The sequence below is a fragment of the Callithrix jacchus genome, chromosome 19 (genome assembly GCF_049354715.1).
Source record: "Callithrix jacchus isolate 240 chromosome 19, calJac240_pri, whole genome shotgun sequence".
NCBI lineage: Eukaryota > Metazoa > Chordata > Mammalia > Primates > Cebidae > Callithrix > Callithrix jacchus.
This window is the reverse complement of record NC_133520.1, coordinates 32,937,852-32,959,704: the sequence shown is the minus strand read 5'-3', so window position 1 is coordinate 32,959,704 and position 21,853 is coordinate 32,937,852. Positions and strand designations below refer to the sequence as shown.

General features: G+C 54.1%; 1 protein-coding gene across 9 annotated transcripts in view; it reads left to right on the top strand.

Annotated features, from left to right (window-relative positions):
• BLACAT1 (BLACAT1 overlapping LEMD1 locus) overlaps positions 1–21,636 on the top strand; it is an 81,525-nt gene extending 59,889 nt beyond the window's left edge. Inside the window, exons 1-3 of one of the 9 annotated variants that reach the window (XR_008477920.2) lie at positions 11,503–11,612; positions 12,593–12,751; positions 14,484–14,850. Coding sequence is in view for 4 of the 9 variants with exons in the window: in XM_054248090.2 (XP_054104065.1) it covers positions 15,522–15,623 (102 nt within the window). In the remaining 5 variants the exon portion in view is untranslated. Of the gene's footprint in view, positions 1–387; positions 501–6,461; positions 6,561–11,502; positions 11,613–12,592; positions 12,752–14,483; positions 14,851–15,485 lie in introns of those variants that run through there. The other 8 variants (XR_013529854.1, XR_008477921.2, XM_054248090.2 and 5 more) reach the window with 8 other exon arrangements.
• Positions 21,637–21,853: the final 217 nt, after the last annotated feature.

The following is a 21,853-nucleotide window of genomic DNA, read 5'->3' as shown; positions in this document are numbered from 1 at the left end:
GGTCTCCCGGCACCGGCACGGCGCCCATGCCGCCACTGGGCACCCTGAAGCCGGGGTAGAAGCTTGTGATAGGCGTTGGGAACCCGGGAAGGCGCGAGGCTGTGGACGTGGGTCGTGGGGCCATGGAGGGAGTGGGGGGCGGCGAGACGGAGTCCGCCTAAATGCCAATTCCCTGAAGTTCAGCGCATCGGTTGTCATTTCCTATCTTAATGCATATTTATGCCGCGCCGAAATAGGCTTCATAATTAACTCCCGGAGTCATCCGCAGAGGTTAAAGGGACCCCGAAGATTTGTGCATTGATTGGGTACCACGGCGGGGTGTGTGTGCGCGCGCGTGTGTGCGTGCGCCCCGTGCGAACCCATTGAGAAGAATAATTATTTTTCTCCACTGGATGCTACAGCAGAGAATCGGACAAGGAGGGAAGAGAGGGACTGGCGAGGGGGAGAGAGAGAGAGACAAAGGAAGTGAGTGCGAGAGGAGCCGGCTTAGCATCTGAACTGTGAGTACTGAGCGAAAACAAATAGGCAGAAAGTGCTGCGAGTTGGCGACCCCTTGGCCGGGTTGGGAGCCCGAGAGCGGCTGAGAGGGACTTGCCTCCCCGCTCCAGGTTTGACTGGGCGAATGTCTCTGAGGCATGGGCGGACTCCAGGATGCGGGTTCAGGCCCTCACCTGAAAGATGACCGGCGGCGGGCTGCGTCAACCGCAGCCCTAGGTCGACCAAAGAGGAAGCCCCCTCCCCGCCCCCATTGCCTTTGTTCCTTTTAAAGTGTCTTGCCGCTGGTGAGATTCTGGGGAGTGTGAGAGGGAGCTCTAGCCTTGGCTCCGGAGGTAGCCGATTCTCCTGCCCCGCTGAGTGAAACCCGCTTGGAGTGCCTCCTGCGTTCCCTTTACCCCATGATATGGAGTGGGATGAGAAAGGGGCTGTAAAGGCGGTAGAGATCAGGGCTTTGTGACACCTGTGCATTTGTTTGGCACTAAGAAGGGGGAAGCAGAGGTGTCTGGTACCCTTGGAACAGAGGGCCCCAGGAGACCCCAGCTTGGGGGCCTGGGAGAAACCACGTCTGTGGGCAAAACCGACTCCAGAATATGTGGAGGCAAACATGGTCCCAGGCTTAGAGGGGACACCAGCTAATCCCCCACACACATCAGAGTCCTTCCTAGCCATTGTGTCCGTGGGGTCTAGGTCTGGCAGGACCTCTTGGCCATAAACCTGCCTCCCACTGTCTCCCCTCCCTGGGGCTCTTGCATACCTAAGAAGGGTTGGAGCTGGGAGACCACCCACAGGAGGAGCCCTGGCTGAGTGGGGGCCCAGGAAGGTAGCTAGGCCAGGATAGCTGCTCCCTTTCCTGAGAAAGGGTCCATAACAGGCTGCCCCCAGGGAACAAGAGCTGGCCATCCTGCCAGTACTGAGCTGGTCAGGAGAGGGCGTCTAGGGATCCAAGGGAGAGCCCTCCCTTCTGACCAACATTCCACAGCCTCCGTTAGGAACTGCTAGTATACTACCTTCCTTTCCTCAACCCTCATTAACAAATTCTTCTTTTGGTCTGATTTAATCTTTCCTGATGATTTTTTTTTTAACATACCTTATCTGCCAGTGAACAACTTCTCTCAACTTGAGCCTTAAGAAGGACTAACTAGGAAAAGTCAGCTCTTTTGAGGCTGGGATGGGAACCCTGGGTCAAGGAGCTCTGAATTGAGGGGAAAGGGATTGTCCTCTAAGAAACCCCCTTCAGGGATAATTTTGGTGGCTTATGCCTTCCAGGAGTACACAACTGAGGCCTGGGGCTGCAAACAGCTTTTATCGCTCAGTCCACTCAGTTCCACTCCCCATTGCCCCATTGGGGCTGTCACAGAGGCAGGAAAAGAAGATCTCTCTCACATACAGACACACACACACACATCACACAACACCTCCTCCAAGTGGTATTGGGCACCCTCTGAGACTCAGGACCCCTCCCATTGCTCATATACCACCATCCCCACCCCGTGCGCCCCACCCCCACACAAAGAGAACACCCAGGAGGTCTCACTCAGAGCTGGGGACTACTGTCCTAAAGTTATGAAGAGGAGGAAGAGACCCTCAACTAGGGAGGATCAAATTCAGTGTAACGGAAGAGGTGACCTGAAGAAGACCGGGTGGCGGTGGGGGAGACCACAGTCCTGCTGGCTTGACTGCTCTGAATTGCAGTCACATGCATATGGGCCTGTCTTCCCACTGGACTGCCTGCCCGGCCTAGCACAGTGCCCATCCCACGGTATGTGCTTGGTGCATGTTTGATAAATGAGTGACAAGCCATGAGTCCCTGAAGCCATTCTCCCCACCCTTCATTTCTGTCTGCCTCCTCCTCCAAGAGGTACTCCACAGGGGCTTGGGAGAGCCCAGCTCCATAGCTCTTTAGGCTGGGGTACAATCACCCCATGTGGGTTGAGGAGGGGCATGGAAGAAAAGGGGTGGGGGCAGGAATAGTGCTTGGGCAGACACTGAGACATCTGGATATTCATAAATTGCTCAGGTTGAAATGCATGTGAGTTTGCCAGTCACCCATTCTTATATTGTCCTTTAACAGCTTTATTGACTAAGAGGCAAAACTGTGGCCTGGGTCCTGGACTGGGAGAGGCTAGATTCTTGTGACACAAGAACCTCCCTGTGTCCTTCCTCCCACAGCCCGACCTTGGAGCTTAGTGGAGATCAGATGCGGAGGCTGGGGGTATCCAGGCAGCAGAGACTCCCCCAGTTTCTGCCTGTGTTTGCTCTCCTGCCCCTAGGTCTCTTGCTATCTTCGTTGCCTGGGACTGTTGCCAGGTCTCTGTCTCTCCCTTCCCTAGGAGCCCAGGGCTGCCAGGCTAGGACCTCCCTCTATCTGCCTGAGAAGGCTCAGAACTGAGGCTCCTGGAACAACTAGAGAAAGCCCTTGGTTGGGGGAAAATTGTGCTTTCTTGCTCAGTGGAGCAGCACCCTTCCCACTTTACCCCAGGGGGTTGGGGGCTCCCGAGTTGTTAAATGACAGGGAACCTGAGCTGTCCATGCTTTGGTGTAGAGATGGAACCTGGGAGCAGAGGGGACTGGAAACTTTCCCTGGAGAAAGGCTACCTAGTAGCCTAAAAATAGGGAGGTCATCAACGGAGAATTCAGAGCAGTCACACACTGCGAATCACTCTGCGATTCAGAGCAGTCACGCCTGCTGGTCTAGTGCAGGTCTGGACGACCATGTATGTGGGAGCCTGCTGGGTCCATCTTCATGAAACTAGTCCTCTCCTGGGTTGGTTCTGGGCCAGGAACTGCCCATCTCAAACGTAACTCCAAATCTGCAGGCTCGTTTGGGGCAGGTAGCAGAATCATATCCCCTGAGGCTCTTTGAAGTTTCAACAGTGCCTTCCCACCCCCATGCTGAGTGGAATTAGATTTCCAGGCTTTGCTCCCCATTCACACCTCACAACCTGTTCTAGCCCAGGGACTTTCTTCCCTGAGAGGACAGGCATGAGGGAACTCCAAGCACACCACACACCAAACCTGAAATATAGGAGAGCTTGGATCTCTTGCTCTTGTTTCCAAGCCTCATCAACTATTCATTCATTCATTCAATGAATGTGTACCTATACTATTCAGCCAACATCCATAGAAATAATGTGAAATGCTTCTGGTTTAGTCTTTTTGGATTGTATTATGTGTGGGATGATAAAGGCAAGTGGTTTTTATTTAGTATCTTTTTAATGTCCTGGTTCCCTTCCACCACCTGCAAAGGCAGGTCTGCTGAGCTCTAAGTCCCTGCAAAGGGTACGTAAGTCTATGAAAGGCTCTGAGAGGACAAGTCAGCTCCAATGTAGAGTCATGAAATGTTGGAGTTGTTGGGACCTTAGGTTTTATCTCACTTCCAGGTGCAAGGATCGCGCCTACATTAGCATACCATTTATTGGGCAGCACTGTGTGCCAGGCAGTGGGTCTGAGATGTGGCTGTGCACCCTGTGTTTGATGATCTCTGGTGACAGGAAGCCCACTGGCTCCTGTTGGAAAGAATAGGGCTTTTTTTTCTTCCTTGGACTGAGCCCAGTTTGCCCCGCTGCCCCTTCCCTGTCTTTCTCTACTGTGGAGGGGTAATGGTTCACTGTTTTTGCAAAGGAGTTCTCCTGGCTTAGCCTCAGCTGGAGCCATCTCCAATCAGTGCCCTGATGTGGGCTGAGGCCCAGGTTGACTGTATGCCCTTGAAGGAAATGGTGGGACTTGGAGCTCCCTAAAAATGGAATTGCTGCAGCCTGCTCCCCAGTGAAACAGGCTTTAGTTTTCTTGCTGGACCTGACTTCTGCAGCTTGAGCTAAGATTAAGGGACTTGTTACTAGAGAGGAGGGGAGGGCACACCCACCAGCCAATCAGGCCAGGGACACCTGAGGTCTCTTCTCCCCAGCCGTCCCTCGTCCCTCTGCCTCCTCCCTCAGGCCCCTCATCTGTCCCTGCTGCCTCTGTTCTGCCTGTTCCCCTCTGCTGCCACTTTCTCTTTGTCAGCCTTCTCCTTTTGTGGCTCTCTGCTTTCTGTTTCTCTCAGGCTTCTCCTACCCTCTCCTCGAAGAGCAAACAATGTCATCCAGGCAAGTTGTAGCCTCCATAAACCTCAGTTTTCTCATCTACCAAATGGGACTGATAATAAGACTTCGTGTTACCAAAAGATTATCATTAAGGGGAACCTAGCATGCATAATACAGTTTTCACTAAAAAAAAGCTTCTTTTCGCCTTCTTTCCTTTTTTTGCCTATTGAGTTTTGTCTACATTTCCAACTATCACCTCCGTCCTCTTCTTCACAATTTCTCTCAGTGTCTCTGTTCTGTGTCTGTCAGTTCCCTCTCCCCCTCACTCCTGTTTTGTCCCCCACCGTCTTTTATTCCCTCCTGGTTGCCTCCCTGCCCACCCCCCACCCCCAATTCCTACCACAGGCAGTAGGGCCCAGGCTGTGCTGACGGCAAGGGCAGGCAGGCAGGGTGATTGTCTCCACTTCTCATTAGAGGTCCAAGAATGTGTGGAGTCATGAGGGACAATAGGAGCCCATGGCAGGAAGAATGGGGCCTCTGTTGGGGCAGAAAAAGTTTCCCAAAGCTAAATGGGAGTACCTGAGGGCCAGGGAGGGGTGGAAACCCCTGAAGTGGAGAGGAGGTCAAAGATGGTAGGTGTGGGGGATGGGCAGGGCTCTAGAGTTGCCCATCATGGGAATTCTTAGCATCTGTTGGCATTTCTGGTGAGAGCTCGGACCTCAAAGTTGCCTGCCTCTCTCCCTGGAGTGGCCAAGGAGGAAAGGGATTCTGGGTGACAGAGCAAGGGGAAGCTAAAGAGAAAATGTTCCAGTGGCCCTGTGAGGTGGCCCTTATATACCATGGATGTCCCTTGGGCTGCCGGGCCCCAGTTCTTACCACCAGCAAGCTGCAGAAAGGTTGCAGGTGGCCACAGAGGACACTGGAATCATGGGCATGGCCCCAGCTTGAGGAGGGGGCGTCCTTGGAGTTCTCGCCCAGCAGTGGCCTTTCACTGCTCAGGTGCTCCTGATTGGAGGGAGCAGGGTTTACTTGGGAAAGGAGGCGAGGCTTGACCTGCTTCCTCTTCCTCCGTATTCCAAGTGAGGTTCAGTCTAACCTGAGACATGATGGCTGTCCCCACCTCCACCCCCAGCCCAGTCCTTCTGGTCCAGACACACCTGAGAGAGACTGCCCACTTCCAGAGCTTACTTGAGGCTTGTCTGGTGGGCTGGGTCCAGCAGGCAGGCCAGGGGCTAAGCCCTTCCTGTGCCCAAGGATAGGCAGCTGGGATCGGAGGCTATGGCTGGGGATCCATGGGCAGGACTGGGTGAGGGTAGGTGGATGGGCCAAGCTCGAGCTGGTCCGAGGAAGGAAATGGAAGGACAGACAAGTGCTGACCTTGTCCTCCCAGAGCATGGGAGTGGTGGGAGCGGAGTAGGGGGTATGGGTAAGGAGAGGAACCAGGACTGTGGAGAAGGGGAGGGCGGCCAGGCAGGAGAGGGGGCCTGCTGGGAGCCATCTCAGGTCTCCTGCCAAAAATTAAACCATAAAAAAGCTGGAGGGGAGCGGCAGGGGAAGGAAGGAGAGAAAGGAGATGGGGAGAGAGGGAGGGACCAAATGGCCCCTCCGCACCAATAGCCCGGCAGGGGGACGTGAGTAATACATGGCTGGTTCAGAGGGAGTGAGATCAAAAGCCAGTAGATACAAGAGGTTTGTGCTTCACCGACCAGACAGCCAGAGGCTCAATGAGACCTTTGTTACTCAGGCCCAAGTCAGGGTTGAAGGAATACCTGACCGCCCCGCCTGCCCAGCCCGCCCCCACCCCCACCGTCCTCAGGGCTGGGGGAGGGGCAGGTCACAAGTGAGTCAAGTTGAGTTGGGCACAGCTTAGCCCTGGCCGGTGGTGGGCGGGCAGGGGAGGGAAGAGGCCTGCCCTGGCTGGGGCGTGGAGCTTCTGGGGTTGAGTGGAGGAGTGAGTGGCTGCCTGAAAGGCAGGAAGTGGTTCTGCGGGGAATTGTGAGGGAGACTTCGAGGGAGAGGGGGACTTGTTGAGCCCACCAGGTGAGCAGCCCATGGAACCCCTGCCCCCTGGCCCAGCATTCCTTGGGAGGGAGCTGAGGGCATTCGGCTTAGAGTCCATGGCTTTAAGTTAAGCAGGGCCTGGTGGGTCTGGGGTTCTGGGAGAGAGGAAGGAAAGGAGAACCAGAGGGGGCTGGGCTGGGGTGGATGACCCAAAGTTCAGGTGGGAGGCTGCAGGATGCCTGGTGGTTTGGCCCTTAAGGTTGGGCATGGCTGGAGTGTGGAGGGGTGTGCTGTGTGCTGTGCTGTGCTGTTGTTGGGGAATGCAGGATTCCTGTCCAGTGAAAGCAGGTTGCTCCAACCAGGGTTGTGCAGAGCCAGCAGGCGTAGCCCTGGGGCTGGGGGTAGAGTTGTGGTGAGAATGGCAGCTATTTCCTGGCAGAGGCAGGGCCTGATCTGGGCCTGGGGCCTCTTACCATCCTCTTGGGGGCCCCTGGGAGAGGTTGAGTCCCCTGGGCTTTCCTGAGCCTGGGCTAGCAGGAGCCCTAGAGGCCCACTTCTCTGAAGCTGATGCCCGAAGCAGTCTCGGCACAGGAGGGGGGACGGGGAATTGGTACTTGTGATTAGAACACACCTTTTCCAGGGCCCTGAGACCTTGGTTCGCCTCAACTCAGCTCTTCAGTCCAGTCCTGGAGGTGCCTGTCCTGCCCAGGAGCCGCAGGGCACTGCGCGCCCTCCACAGCCTCGCTAGGGACTGCTAACAGGATGAGCTGCCCTCAGCTTGGGGAGGTTTCAGCTCCAGCCCTCTTTCTGCCTCCAACCAGGCCTAGAGATGGAGATCTCACTCTCCTCTAAACTATTAAGAATGGGTGTTGTCAGTAACCACCAGAATGGTCTGGGAGGGTGGCCCAGCCCCCACCCCTGGGGGCACTCAAGAAACCTATTTACCCCTCTAAACAAAGGGCAGGCCCTCATCTCTGCCCTCCTTTGCCCTCTGCGCTTACAGTGGCTGGACGAGAAAGGGTTAAGCTTGTAAGGAGGGAGCCTAACCTGCTCCCCCCTCCCACTCCCGCCCCATCCTGGGCACTGGCTGCAGCAGCCTTGAAAAGATCCGGCCATATTCTTTAGGGGAGGGGTAGTTAAGGACCCTGGGCTGAGGGCTGGAAGCTAATTAAGGGAATTTGAGGAGGTCCTTTATGGCCTGGAAGCCACCCCTCCTCATACCCTGGAGTGAGGACCATTGTGTGGCGCCTTTGTAGGGCGAGAACTGGAAACTCATTACCGGGATGGCTTTAGTGCAGGTGGTGAGGACGCTGAGAGAATTTAACCTGGGGGGCCCAGTCCTGGAGGGAGGCAGTGTGGGGGGTGCTGAGAAAGGGGAGTGAGGGCTTCTCAGGTGCCCCAGATTCTCGCTTCCCTGTGAGATTCCTGCCGCTGGACCCCTCCACTCTGCTGTGGCCTATGGCTTTTCATTCCTATGTGATTGCTGTCCCAAACTCATGTAGGGCTAAAAGCCATGGGCTACAGTGAGGGGCAAGCTCCTTCTCCTGCAGCAGCTGCACCTCCCACGGGACCAGGTTTGGAGCCAGCCACCAAGGGGCACCAGAAGGAGGCTCTGCTTCCGGGTGGGGCATCAGGGGATGTGGTAACCTGGGATGGGGCTAGGCTGTGTGACCTTGGCCAAGTCACTTCCCCTCGGGCCATGTTTCCTCACTTTGCAAGGAAGAGACTGGGCCGGTTATTCCAGAGGGAGATTCCCTCTGAGGAAGGAAGGAGACCCTCAGGGTGTGCCGAGCTTTCTGAATTGATTCCTTCCCCCTTGCCAAGTTACTGAGGCCTGGCTCGTGGCCAGAGATTTGGGGGCTGGAGTCAAGGGCATCAGGCCATGAAGACTTGGGCCTTTGCTCAGTGCCTCCAGGAAAGCTTCACTCCTTCACTCCTTTCTCTGAGGTCAGCTTGGAATCTGCAGCCTTTTTATGTCTCAGGAGACCTCTGGGCTCTTGCTGAGGCTGAAACAGGAACACTCCATGCCGGCCCCGAGGGGAGAGGAGGTATCTGCAGAGTGAAACTAGGAAGGCAGGAGCTCCCCCTGGGTGGCAGGCTGGACTCCAAGGTCCCTAGCTCCTGGCGTGCTACCCTCTCCAGGAGCTGCCCCCCTCCTGCAGTGTGTGAAGGGCACCTGCCCTCCTTCCCCCCCACCCCTGCCACCATCCTGCTTGTCACTCAGCTTGCCTGGCTCCTCCCTATGCCTGTCTCTGCTGTCCCTTTTAAATCAGCCTGACTTTATTATCCCCTACCATCCTGGAAGATTCCAACAGGTGAAAATAGAGTGCGCAATCTGGCTGGGTTGGAATAGGAAGCACCCTTGTGCCCCGCCTTCTAGCCACCGCCCCACCCCTTTCCAGTCCCCACTGAAAATCATAGAAACTACTAGATTTGGTATTGACAATCGGAAGGCAAGTTTCTTATAATATCTCAGAAACCTTAATTTCGCCAACCAACATTTACTGGGTACTTACTGTGTAACCCATGATTCTAACCACCCTATCTGTACTAACTCATTTCATCCTCAAGGCAGTCCTACCTACTGTTAGCCTATTTTACTTATGGGAAGTCTGAGGCACAGGGAACTAAGAAATGGGCCCAAGTTCATGTGGATAGGAAGGAGCAGAACTGGGATTTGAACCCATGTTGTCTGATGCCAAAACCCTTGCTCCTAGCACATCACACTCATATGGGGAGAACCAACACCAGGGCATGGTAAAGTACTGTGAAAACCAGGGAGTGCCGCACTCACAGGAGAGGTTGTTCTAATGACGCCGCCATTGGATGCACAAATTGGCCCTGTGGCCCAACTCCAATCGCCCTTTGTCCATCACTGGTTTTCCTTTTCTCACAGGAGGAGGAGGGGGGATCAGAACAATAGGAGAAGCAAAGAGTGGCCAGCTGGTTTTCTGCTGGGGCTGATCCAGGCCACTTCCCCTCCTGCCCCAGCTTAGATGGTGAAAGGAACAAGGCATGAGAATTGGCCAGGGTTTCTTACTTGCGCTCTGGGTTCTCTCGCTCAGAGTTCAGAGATGACTGGCACCTTCCTCCACCTCATTGTCCAGCTGCCCTAGGCCCAGAGTGAGCCTATCCTATTCCCTACCCTGCTCGGAGGCTGTTCAGGCACCTGATTTGCTTCCCTTAACTCCTGATTTCCTAGCTGCAAAGTCGAGTTTCAGCCATGCCCCTTTCCTGCCTCCCACAACTGGGCCTTCCCCAGGAATCCTGTACAGTTTGTCCAGGTATGCCCCAGCACTGGGCTGGGCCTGGGAGCAAGGGTACAGATGAGCCATTCCAGAGATTATACCTCTGTAGAGCTCCAGCAAGGCAAGGCGCTTTGTAGGGATAGCTGAGTAAATGTTTGTTGAAGTGTGAACTGGAAGGAAAGAGGGATGGGGTAGAGGTAAATTGCCACTAGCAGGGACACGGAGCAAGCCCACAGCTCAGCAACTCATCCAAGACAGTCCTCACTTTGCCAGGGCTGGGCCTGGGATGCTTTTGAGGTTACAAAGGTGGATCTCCTTTCTATTCATTGTCTCCTGCCTACTGCCAATGGGTCAGGCGTGGAGAAGATACGCAATTATATATTTCACATAATTGTACAACTGCACTGAATAAGGAAGCTGTCCTCATGCCGCTTCTCCCTGGAGGATCCACAGATCAGAGGGCTGTGTGTGTCCTGTTCCCTGCCTGAAGACGGCTGAAACTTTATTCCCAGCAATCTAAGTCTTTTTTCTTGTTTGTTTTTTTGAGTCGGAGTCTCACTCTTTCGCCAGGCTGGAGTGCAGTGGCGGGATCTCTGATCTCTGCAACCTCCGACTCTGGTTCATGCTGTTCTCCTGCCTCAGCCTCCCAGGTAGCTGGGATTACAGGCATGGGCCACCACGCCTCTACTAAAAATTTTTTGTATTTTTAATAGAGACAGAGTTTCACCGTGTTGGCCAAGATGGTCTCGACCTCCTGACCTCGTGATCCACCTGCCTTGGTCTCCTAAAGTGCTGGGGTTACAGGCGTGAGCCATTGTGCCTGGCAGTCCTTTTTACAGTCCTCAGAAATACCCAGCATAAGGCCTCCCTTGGGAGAGTGGGCCCATGTTTAACAACACTGAATTCAGATGACTCTCTCTTATTGTATTTGTTCCATTTTTAGTGGAAATAGAGTTTGACTGCTAAGCCCTAGTCCTTTCTAAATATAAAGACTATTGGGGGGGCGGGAAGCCTCTGTCCCATGTTTTGAAAGTTTGATACTAAAGTTTGACCTTTGAGGTTCATTCTGGCACTGACGGTCTGGTCCACCAGGTTCCCAGCTGCTGCTGCTGCCTGTCACGTTGCCCACTCTTAGGGTGGACCAGCCTCTGCCAAGCCAGGCTGGAAAACCCTGGGTGCAGGCCACAGAGACATTTTAGGACCATTGCTGTTCTGACCCCTCCAGCTCCCAAGAACCTCAGAACCACTGAGAATGCTAGGCTGCCTTTGCAGTCTGAAAAAGTGGAGGGAGCTTTCTCCATAGGTTGGCAAGCAAGATACAAGTGGGGCTGGCCTGGCAAGCTAGAATCTGTGGGCTCCGAAGGCCATTAGAGGCAGAGAGGGCCTTGGCATGTGATTCCAGGGAGCTTGCTGAGCTCAGGCTGGAGCTCAGGCTCAAGCGGACCAAGAAGGAGTTAACCTCCAAGGAGAATGCCGGCCTCTCCCCGACTGGAGGCCTGTGCCCAGCTTTGCTACTGCCAACTCCGGGAAGAAGTCCTGGGATCTGTAGTTTGTGCCACTACCCACCCCTGGCCTGCCTGTTTATCAACACTGTCTTGTAGACTACAGTTCCCAGAAACCTGCAGAGGCTAGGCTTTGGGGGAAGGGGTGGGGTAGGAGGCTCCGTGGCGGCCCGAGGGAGAGGGAGAGGGAGGAGGTGGGGAGAGAAAACCCAATTCACCCCCTTCCTTTTTAATTCTTTCTCCTGGTGTGTCTGCTCCACCGCCCGAGCTAATCCCCCAAATCCGGTCTCCTAAGCCGCAGCTGCTTCCCTTCGCAATGATGAATGGCTCAGGGAGGGAAGGTGAATTCATATTTTAATTACTGAGGCGCGGTGCGAAGGGAGCCGGGGAGGGGGTGGAGGGCTCAGCTTTGTTATAGAGGCGCCAAGGGCACACCCTCTGTACTGGGTCACTTCTCTTTTGCCCTTTACCTGGGGTGAGGGGTGGCGGGGATTGAAGGTGGGGGTTGCCTTGCTGAGAGCGCCTCTGCTTTCCTCTCTGCCTTGGGAGATGAGGGGATGGGTCGTGGGGGGCTCAATATCCCTTTTCTTGTTTGTCAGAGAATTCCTGGCATGTCCCAACACTTTTAAATAGCTTCCTACCCTTCCATCCCCCTGCCTCCCACTTTGATGGACATTGCCTAAATTCGAGACACCTAGGAGGTTGTGGTCTGCACGCCTGGGGCCCTGGATTTCTCTTTGACTTACTTTCTGGCCTGCTCTGAGTCCCCTCTTTCTCTTGGTTCTTCCACATGTTCATGCTGCCTCTGACTCACTGCCCCATTTTTGCCACAGGTGCAAGGGTTGGAGGACCCCGGGAGAGTATTTGGCACAGAGAGATGTGGGGGTCAGGCCAAGGAAAGAGATCAGCAGGGAGGCCGAGGAACCTCCTAGTGGTGGGGGAGGATGCGTGCTCTGTGGATTGGCATCTCTTCTGCTCGGCTCCACAAAGGTGGCTGGGCAGAGCATTGTCTATGCCCCAGACCCCAAACCATCTTGGACCTGAGCTGGGGAAAAGCCAGAGAGGAGGATGGGGAAGAAGCCAGGGCCAACAGCTTGCAGTCAGTTGCAGCCAACTGTGTGATGGCAGGAGGTTTGTCCAGTGTCCTCTCCGCCTCTCCGTCCTATTCTGGGCTTCTGGGGGCTGTTTTTCCATTCCTTAGTCCCTCCTGGACTATGGGCATGGAAATGGAGTGGGAGGGTGGGAGGGGAGTTCCCATGATGAGCACTGATGAGTGGGGAGTGGACCCAGGCGCTAGTCCAGACTCCTCCCCCTCAAATAGATGCAGCAAGGGGACCTGACTTCCACAGGGAGCCTCCAGCTGGTACTGGAGCCCTCTGCCAAGGGTGAGGGGTAAAGACAAGGAAGAGAATCGACAGGACTCCTGCCTGCGTAAAGCAGAGAGGAGCAGAGACCACAGCCTGGCAGAGGGACTCCCCAGGTACCTGCTGCTGGGGACTCTGAGGGAGGAGTGGGATTCACAGCGGGCAGGGACACAGAAATGGGTTGGAATTCTCTGCCCCATGTCCCCCCACTTCAGGGGCTGGCCCAGCGATCTGTGTGCTGCAGACAAAGCACAGGCAGCCTCTGGGGCTTGGAGTTGTGCACCTTACAATGAGGACCGTTTTAGAGACCCTGTTAGAGAAGAGGAAGGAGAACCAGAGCACTTTAAAGCAAAGATCTGAACAGAATAGACAGGCCCCCTTTATTATACTTTCTGCCCTTATATACAAGGCCCCAGGAATCCCACTGAGGCAGCCAGCCCTTGAATACCTCTTGGGAGTCAGGCTGCAGCCCCTGGCCGGTTTCATTCGCTCTCCTTTCCTCTGATGTGTAGGTCCTGATTCCTCTGACCCCACAGCCCACAGGATTTTCTTAAACTCCCCAAAGGACCCTGGGGAGGAACGGTCACTTAAGGGGGCATATTTTGCTGTTTTAAAGGGAAGAGGATCAATGCACCCTGGGGCAAGAGACCTAGACCCGTTGTGGGGCTGCCGCCTGCCTGGCTTGTTTTAGTTGTGAGTTCCTTCCCAGATCAGCCTTGTTGTGCTTGTCAATTTCTAGCCATATATTTTTCAGTAATCGTGGGAATGCTTTGTTGATCATGCCCTTGATTTACACCCCCAGCAAGAGAAGTGCATGCATGACAGTAACTGATTACCAGGAAATCCACTCACCCTCCCTCCCTTCTTCCTAATTAAGTTAGAATTCCGAAAGGCTTCCAGCCCCTTAGGTTTGTGGTCTTAGTGTTAAACCTTGCCTAACCTCCTGGTACAATGAAATGAGATAATGAAGGCCCAGAGAGATGTAGCCACTTGCTTAGGATGACACAGCATGTCAGCATCAGAGCCAGGAATAGAACCCAGGCCACCTAAGTCCTAAATTGGATCCGTGTCTCTCTCTAGGTTTGTCACAGGAGGGATCCAGAGATAGCTGCAGTAGATAGATCTAGAAATATAGTAGTTGTGTCTCGGCTCTGTCTATATATATCCTGGAGGTTGCTCTCTGCTAACTATATATACACTCAACCAGAGTGGGTGTGTAAATGGTGCTGGAAATCGGGTTATTAAATAACCAGCCTACCTACCCATGCTGACTCAAGCTGGGCCTCCTGCCCATCCAGCTGGCCAGTGGAAATGCATTGCACCTATTAATTACAGCTATTAGCTGTATTACCAGGATGCTGAGAGGCTGAGGGAGGGGAGAATTTTGACAGGACTCCACAGGGCACCGTGCTTGGTGTGGGCCTCGGTTCTGAGTGGAGAAACATGAAGGAAGTTTTTCCAAAAGGACTGGGTTGTCCAGACCAGTGGAACTGTCCAGAGAGCCACCACCTGGGCCATGCCACATTCCTCAAAGGCAGTGAAATCACTTTGCACATGTGCCTTGCTAGGGGGCCCAGGGCATTCTATGCAATCCCCTTTGCTTGTGGGGATGGAGAAGGGAGGCGCCTCATGCTTCCGTATTCCAAACCCCTCCTGCATAGCCCTGTGCCCCCCTCCTTCCCCGCAGCACTCGGGCTTCACTCACCTGCTTGCCCCCAGTGTTACTCCTGGAGAGACGAGTGATTCAGACCAGGCTCGGGCCTGACCTCCACGCAGGGTGCTTTGGTTCCTTTGTTCCCAGCTTCTCTGCTTGAGTGACTTGAATGCACTTCTGCTCCCTTTCAACAGGCCCAGGGGCAAGAGGAAGGGCAGAGAGGTGAACTGGAAGAATCTGCAGGTGCCTAAGGCTAGGGAACCTAAATGAGCCTTTGGAGAAAGGGATACTCTTGCAGACTGAAGCTGAGCTCCTGAAGCTGCCTCTCTTTCCCAGCCAGACTGCCACAGCCACCAGAGTGGCCCCTGGCTCCTGCTGAGGGCCAGGTCAGCCAGAGGTGAGGGACAACGTGTCCAGCTGGGGCAGATCCAGCCTCAGCCTCTCCCTCAGACTTACTTATGTGCCAGGGAAGAAACCATGTCTTTTTGCCCTTTTGTATTTACCTCCCAACCCCTTTGCCCAACATAGGTGCTAAATAAAAGAGCCTATTGGCTAAAAGAACTCTCTTTGCTGTCTGTTCTCTCCATGAGGAGGACTGGGATTTGCATTGCTCTGAGCAATCGACGGAAGTGCATGGTCACTCCCTACAGGCATTCCTAGGGTATCAGACAACTCAGGGTTATTCAGGAGGGGAGGAATCTGACTGTCTCAGGTGTCAGAGTAAGGCTACCCTGGAAGAAGGATGGAGGAGGGCTTGTCGTGTGTGTGGCCTGCAGAAGCGAGTGGATGCCCCCAGATGGAACCTGTGTAAGGTGGCACAAGCCAGAGCCTATTTTAAGCCAGCTTGCTTCCTGTTCCCCAACCACAGGTGTATGGGGATGAGGTGAGGCAGAGTGGGTGGGAGGGGAACAAAGGAGGCAGCAGCTGGGCTTTCTCTTTTCTCCCTTGGACTCACCCAGTCTCCAATGTGAGGCATGACATCAGCTCCATACAGATCAGAAAACACTGAAGTTTCAAAGAGCTGTTGTTTGGAGGCCGGGCTCCTCCCCCAGGCGGTGTGAGAGACCTAGCAGGGCTGCCTCAGGGAGTGGCCTGGACTGGGCCAGACCCAGAGGGTTCCGGGAGCATTAACCCCAGCTTGCTTCTCTCTCCCTGCCTTTCTCCTGCTCCTCTCCCTCCCCTGCCTTTCCCTGCAGATCTCTGGTGAGTGTTCCCCCAGCCTGGCGTAGGGCATGCCCCAGTTCACTTTCGCCTGCTTCTGTGGTCTCCATGGCTTCTGCAAAATGAAGAGGAAGAAGGAGGAAGTTCACAGAGAGCGGGAGACGGCGGTGTGAGCAGAACCAGGGCCCCTCCATCAGGGACCCTGCCAGACCCTGCCCCCAGTAGGTCCCAGGCCTGACCGTGCCTGCTTGTGGCTGGGGCTTGGAGCAGGAAGCTGTGTGTACATTTTAAGTCTTGATTTAGCCGGTGCTCTTCTCAGCCTGACTCTCACCTGAGGGCATCAGCCTCCTGTGTGCCTCCCAGCCTCCTCATGCCCACACCCAGTAGCTTCCAATTCTCAGACCTCCTTGGAGAGAGGCCCCGGCCACACAGGGGAACCCCAGGACGTGCAGCATGCCTTCTGGAGATGGAGAAGCCCCAGGGAGTTCAAGGAGCAAAAGTTCTTTCCTGCCCTGAGAGCTTCGGGGGACTCTTCTTAGGGTAACCCGATCGAGGGATGTGCGGCCTTGGGCTAGGAGAGCTGCTGCTAAAAGGGAGAGTGGCTGTGCTTGCAGAGAACCACCGGCAGCCCTGACCCAGGAGAAGGCCTGGGGTGGAAGTGTGAGACAACCGCTCAAGCCCAGGATGGAGACTCTCCTGGGACTCCAGGACCGGGGACATGTGTCCTTTTCCAGCCCCTTCCCAGCATCCTCCTGGGCCAGGTGGGGCCAGGCCTGAGGTGGCCAGCCCAGGGAGGAGGAGGGCAGAGGCGGCCAGTGGCTCCGTGGCTTCCTCTGTTCTTGCCCTCCAGAAAGCAGTGTTTCCTCCAACCCTGGCCCTGACCCACCCGTGATCACTATCACGATCCCTGTGCCTCCTTGGCAGCGGCACAGATGTGCAGAGGCCTCTTCCCCAGGCCCTGACTCCCCTCCTCAGGGACTTCTTGCTGTGGCCAGACCAAGGGGCCCCTTTCCTGGACTGAGCTGTGCCCTCCCTCCATTCTCCTATCTCCCCTGCTTTTTTCTTCTCTCCTCAGAAGCCATAGAGGGGACTGTGTTCATATGTGGTGCCTTCAGGGGAAACTCTTGGGGTAGGGGGATCTCTAGGACTTCCCTTGACTTTCTCCCTCATCGCCCCGCCCCTGCCAACCTTCCAGCTTCAGTCTCTGCCCTTACCCCCAGCCCATTTCCAGGAGGTAGAAAGCAAAAGAAAAAAACATTTCCTTCCCTCTTTCCTTCCTTCTCCATCCTCTCCCCTCCTATTTTGGCATAACTTAGCCTTTTGTCTTTGATCCTGGAGTTCTCGGGGCTAGAAGACCAGCAGAGAGGAATGCCAGCCCCTGAGATGCTTCAGGCAGATTCAGGCAGACTCTGTAAGCCTGTTCTCCCGCATCGGGGAACTTCTCAGCCAAGGAGCAAAGTCCCCAGTGACAGAGTAGCCCTCTGACAGGTAAACAGGTTCCCTGGGTAGAGAGGTCAGGGCCCCAAGACAGGAGAGTCTGGGCTCCACTTTCCTTGGAATGTGGTCCTCTCTGGGCAATTAAGGAGAACAAGAGGCTTCCTCGGCGGGTTTGCCCAGAAACTCGGAGAAGCAAGGGCATGTTCTACGCAGACAGCCTCTGCCTGCCCAGCTCATGCCCATACTCAGGGGCCTTTCCTCTGCTTTGGGCAGATTTGGTGGGATCCAGATTGTCTTCACAAGGCTTGAACACAGCTTGGGTTCCTCCTTTCATCCTTCAACTCCTTCCTTTGCCCCTACCTCCCAGCCCTAGCCTTCTACAGTCTGTTATTTCCTTTTATATCCAAAGAATTATAAACAGAAGTCCTTCCCTCAAGGGAACAGCAAGATTCAGCAATAAAGGCCAGTGGAGTCACAAAGGACAGGAGAAAAACTCCCTGGTTCTTTGTCCTCTTGGATAGTAAAGGCCTTGGCTGAGGCAAAGAGGTGGGCAGAAAAGTTACCTTGATACAGAGGCCGGAGAGCCGCCTGGAGGGCATACGTGTCCCTAGCGGTTGCCTGCGAGGCTGCAATCCTAGAGAAGTCACTCCTGTGGCAGAGGATGAAATTGTACCCCGGAGACTCAGAGGTATTGGGTGTTCTGTCCTGACCACACGGGCTCACCGGGAAGAAAGGTCAGGAAAGTGGAGAACGAATGTCCTGGGGAGTAGGTGGCCGAGGAGAGCTTCCCCCACGTGCACCTCTCAGAACTTGGCAGGGAGTGCAGCTGCAGGCCTTTGGCAGTGAGCCCATCCAGAAAGCTTCTTCCCCTGGGAGAACTCTCTTGGCTCCAGAGGGATACTGGATATCCTGAGCCCTGGCTTTGGGAACATGGGTGGAGTCCCAAGGTCAAAGTGTTCTGAATGGAGGTCCAGTTGTCCTCTGCCTCCAAGCCGGTGGCCCCTTCTTCACCCAGGGCTGAGGTTGGGGTCAGCACTGCAGCTGATCTGAGTAGGAGGTAGCAGCTTCTACCAGGTGCACCCCAACCCCACATTCTATTGTCCCTCAGTTTCCTTCTCAGAGAAATGGGGACTTTGCTCCTTTTAGCATCTTGGGAGGCAGTCTGGACACCTGTGCCCACCTCTATGCCCTTGGTACAGGGAAGGCCAAAGCAGCTCCAACATCCACAGACCCTGTACCCTGGGGCTCTGACTTCTGGCCAGGCTTCTGCTCCTTCTGGGGCGGGCCTGGCTGCCTTGCCTTCCCATCCTCTCTCCATGGTTCTCTCCCAGAGACTCCACCTTGAGGTGGGGGTCTTGAGCTCAGGTGCATGGATAGATGATTCTGTGAGGGAGATCAGGCCTCTTGTTCTTGCTGCGTGAAACTGATTCTTCCTTGCAGGCAGGTGGGGGGTCTTAGCCTCCCTCGGCCTCAGTTTTCCCCATCTGTAAAGGGAGGACTTCCCATGCCATGTTCCCTCTTGGGCTTTAGGCTGTTGAATGGAGTATCAAGAAGTGTGAAGGGTCTTTGTGACTTGAGTGTTGTCTGGGACCCTGGCCCACAGGACCCAAGGGGCTTCTTGTCTCAAGTTGAAACCTCTTTATTAGAATGTCATTTCCTTCTCTGCTCCCAGGGAAGGGCTTTTTGAATGTAGCATACGGGTTCATAGAAATATATAGGGAGATTGTTATTTTTAGAAAAAAAAAAAAAAAGAGCAATAATTAACTAACTGAAATATGCATGAAGTAGTAGTGTGGGATGCAAAGAACACTGAGCTGGGAGCCAGGTCTCCCAGGTTCTAGCCCTGCCTGGAAACTAATGACCATGTGACCTTAGGCTAGTCCCATCTTATTTCTGAGACTCAGGTTCCTCAACCAGAAATCGGGGATTACACTAATGTCCTCTTAAGTCCCCCTTGGAGTCCAGGGCTCCATGACTCTGGGAATTTGAGCCTCAGTGGGGCATAGGGTTGTGGAACCAGAGGGTCACAGGTTTCCTCTGCCCTCACAGATGCTTTCTGTGCAGACAGCAAATGTGTGCGGAGGGTGGGCGGACGTGGTATGGAGGCTCTGAGAAGTGCGGGAGACAGGGGAGTGAAAGGGAAAGGCAAGTCCCCCAGAGCTTCTGCTAAAATCCTCCTCTAGCCAGGGCCCAGGACCCCCTGCAGCTCTGCCTCTCCTCCCTCCTACAGCCAGGCCCCAGGGGAGTAAGTCTGTTGGCCTGGACTCTGACTCGAGGTCCTGTCTAGCCCATCACAGGCACAACTCTGACGTACACTCTCGCTTTCTCTCTGTCGCATACACACACCGTCACGACCACCACCACCTGCAGATAGATGCTCAAGCCATTCTTTTTAGATCTCATGGGCTGGTGCCCTGCTCCAGTTATGTAACCCTTCTTTTTGCACAGCTCCTCTTGTGCCCATCTCCATGCTGATCAAACCACCACACCTCATTCCTTGCCTTCTGCAAGGGGAAGTGCCTCAGGCTGGAATATGTCCTGTCTACAGACTGAATGTGCATTTTGCCCAGTGGTTGGGGATGTGCTGGTGGTGGAATGTGCTGATGATCGTTTCTGGATGGAAAGCCACAGCCCCCCAGTGTTCTGCAGTGGCTGACTCCTGACCTTGGCAAATTGCCTCCTCTCTCCCAGCCTTCTCTTTAACAGGTGGCAATGAGTCCTATGCCCTCCCCACCTCACAGGAAGGCACGCATTATAAAGGGCACACTTATCACATGTGCCCAGATATGCCTGGAACTTTTGGAGACAGACACTTGGTTCACAACCGCGAAGATGGGCTTTCGCCAGAGAAGGAATCTTTGGGCTGCTTAGTTCAGTGGGCTCCCTCCAGGCTGGTCCAGGAAGTCTGGTGTTCCTCCTGAAGGTGGCTGCTGTGCCCAGCAGGTGATCGAGCTGACAATACCACAAGAACCAAAATCTATTCCCAAGGAATGAACGTTCTGTCTCTCTGACCCAAAAGCAAAAACAAGAGAGAGCTGTCACCACCATCACCCTGCTCCCAACACAAACACAGCCCCCCAACTCCATGTTGCTGACAAGGGTATCTGGCTCATCAGAGTGAATCCTCTGGACCCCCAGGTCACCCCTGGAGTAGTCAGTGCCCACTGTGTCAGGGTTGTTGTGGCCAGCCCGCCTGGGTTCCCTTCTCTAAATTTCCATGGGATCAGAACTATAATGAAAAAGAAACAGAAACCTTGGCTCTTCACAGGGGAGCCCAGGAGGTCAGGACCATCCATCAGGAGGGTGAGTGGTGGCTGCCCAGGGCATCCCTGGAGGAAGTTGTCTTGCCGAGGAAGAAATTGTAAAAGCCAAGAGCTCCCAGACCTGGGCAGCTCAGGAGCTGGCAGAAGCCCTTGAGTCTGGAGTTCAAAGGTTTTCCTCATGGGCTGCTGGTCTGTCGCTTTCCCTTTTGGGGCAGCCATCTCTCCTACTTTAGCTCATTCCTGTGTTCCATCCAAGGGGTGGGAGGAAATCAGGAAGGGGAGATGGCAGGACCCAGACAGATCCTCAGGACTCTCCCAGCCTCTGTTGCCATGGCAACACTGCTATTTTTATCCCGTTGTTCATGATGCTCAAAGCTCTAACTTCTTCTGTTCCAGAGAGGCCAAGCTGGCTTCTGCCCTCATCCTTCAACACAGCATCTTCTCCCAGAGGTCTGAGGATGGGAAAGAGTGATGGAGAAAAGGGGAGCCCACTAGGTCACCCCTCAACCAGGGGGAACTGTTTGATGGGGTTTGTCTCTGCCCTTTTGATCCTTTGGTTTTCTACCTGGCTTAGGCACCCAGGTTCATGTTTTCTAGGAGATCAAAACTCCCCATGGTCTCCCTGAGAGACTGCTCCAGAGAAAAAAGAGCTGCCACTCAGGATGGGTTTTTCCTACACAGGTGTGACACTGGGGCCACTTCCCTTCTTGGGAAAATGAGATTTCATTCTGAAGAATGTCCTGTTGGTATAAGCTGACCCCTGACCTCTTAAAAGAAGATAGAGAATTAAGTTTGATTAATTAGCAATCAGATTCACCGGGGAATCGAAACCAGCACTTCCCATTCTTCTGTCCCTCCACCAAAGAACTGGAACAAATGGCTCCATGCCTTTGTCCAGCCTTTCTGCCCAAAGCAAAATAGCACATATTCTCCAAGTTGAAAAGCAGATCTACTCAGATGACCACATTTCTCTCAAGGCTTTTGAAGACAGGGTCTAATGAAAGGATTTCTGTTCTTTGTCTGTTCTCTCTGGCCCAGCTGCTAGTCCTTTCTTTATGTCCTCAATCCATGGCAGTGGCAGGAGACCCCTGAGAGTCAATGGTGCTAACATTCCCCACCTATATACCCCTATGTAGTTTATTGAGATTTGAACCCAGCACCTGGGGTGGCTGTGTTGGGTGGGTATATTTCACATCCTCAAGACCATGACCCTGGAGACAGGTCTGGATTAACTCTGAAGTAGCAATCTATATCATGCTAAACTCCTGCACTGAGGTTCTACTTCGGCTGAACTGACTCTTGGATGGTTAATTTTCCTGGGGTGGCTGGGACCCATTTACTAAGCCTCTAATTGGTTTCATTTTGGCTCAAGTTGCATGGTTTCCTGAATCTGTGCACCTGGAGTAAGCACTTTTCTGGTTGCCACTGAAAAGCATGCCGGCAAACACTGCTCTGTTAATTGCTGTAATAAACAGATTTTATTATATCCCTTTGCAGTAAATGAATTATGTTGTCAGGGTAGATGGGGCATCCATGTTTATTTCGCACTGTAATATACTACAGCAGCAGAAGCTAAACATTTGTTTCCATCAACTCTGCTGAGAGGAGGGAGATTGGAGACTGGGAGGAAGAGTCAGGAGTATGGACATAAAGTGAGGAGTTGGGGCCAAGAAGGAAGCTTTGGGTGACACTCCGGGCCCCTG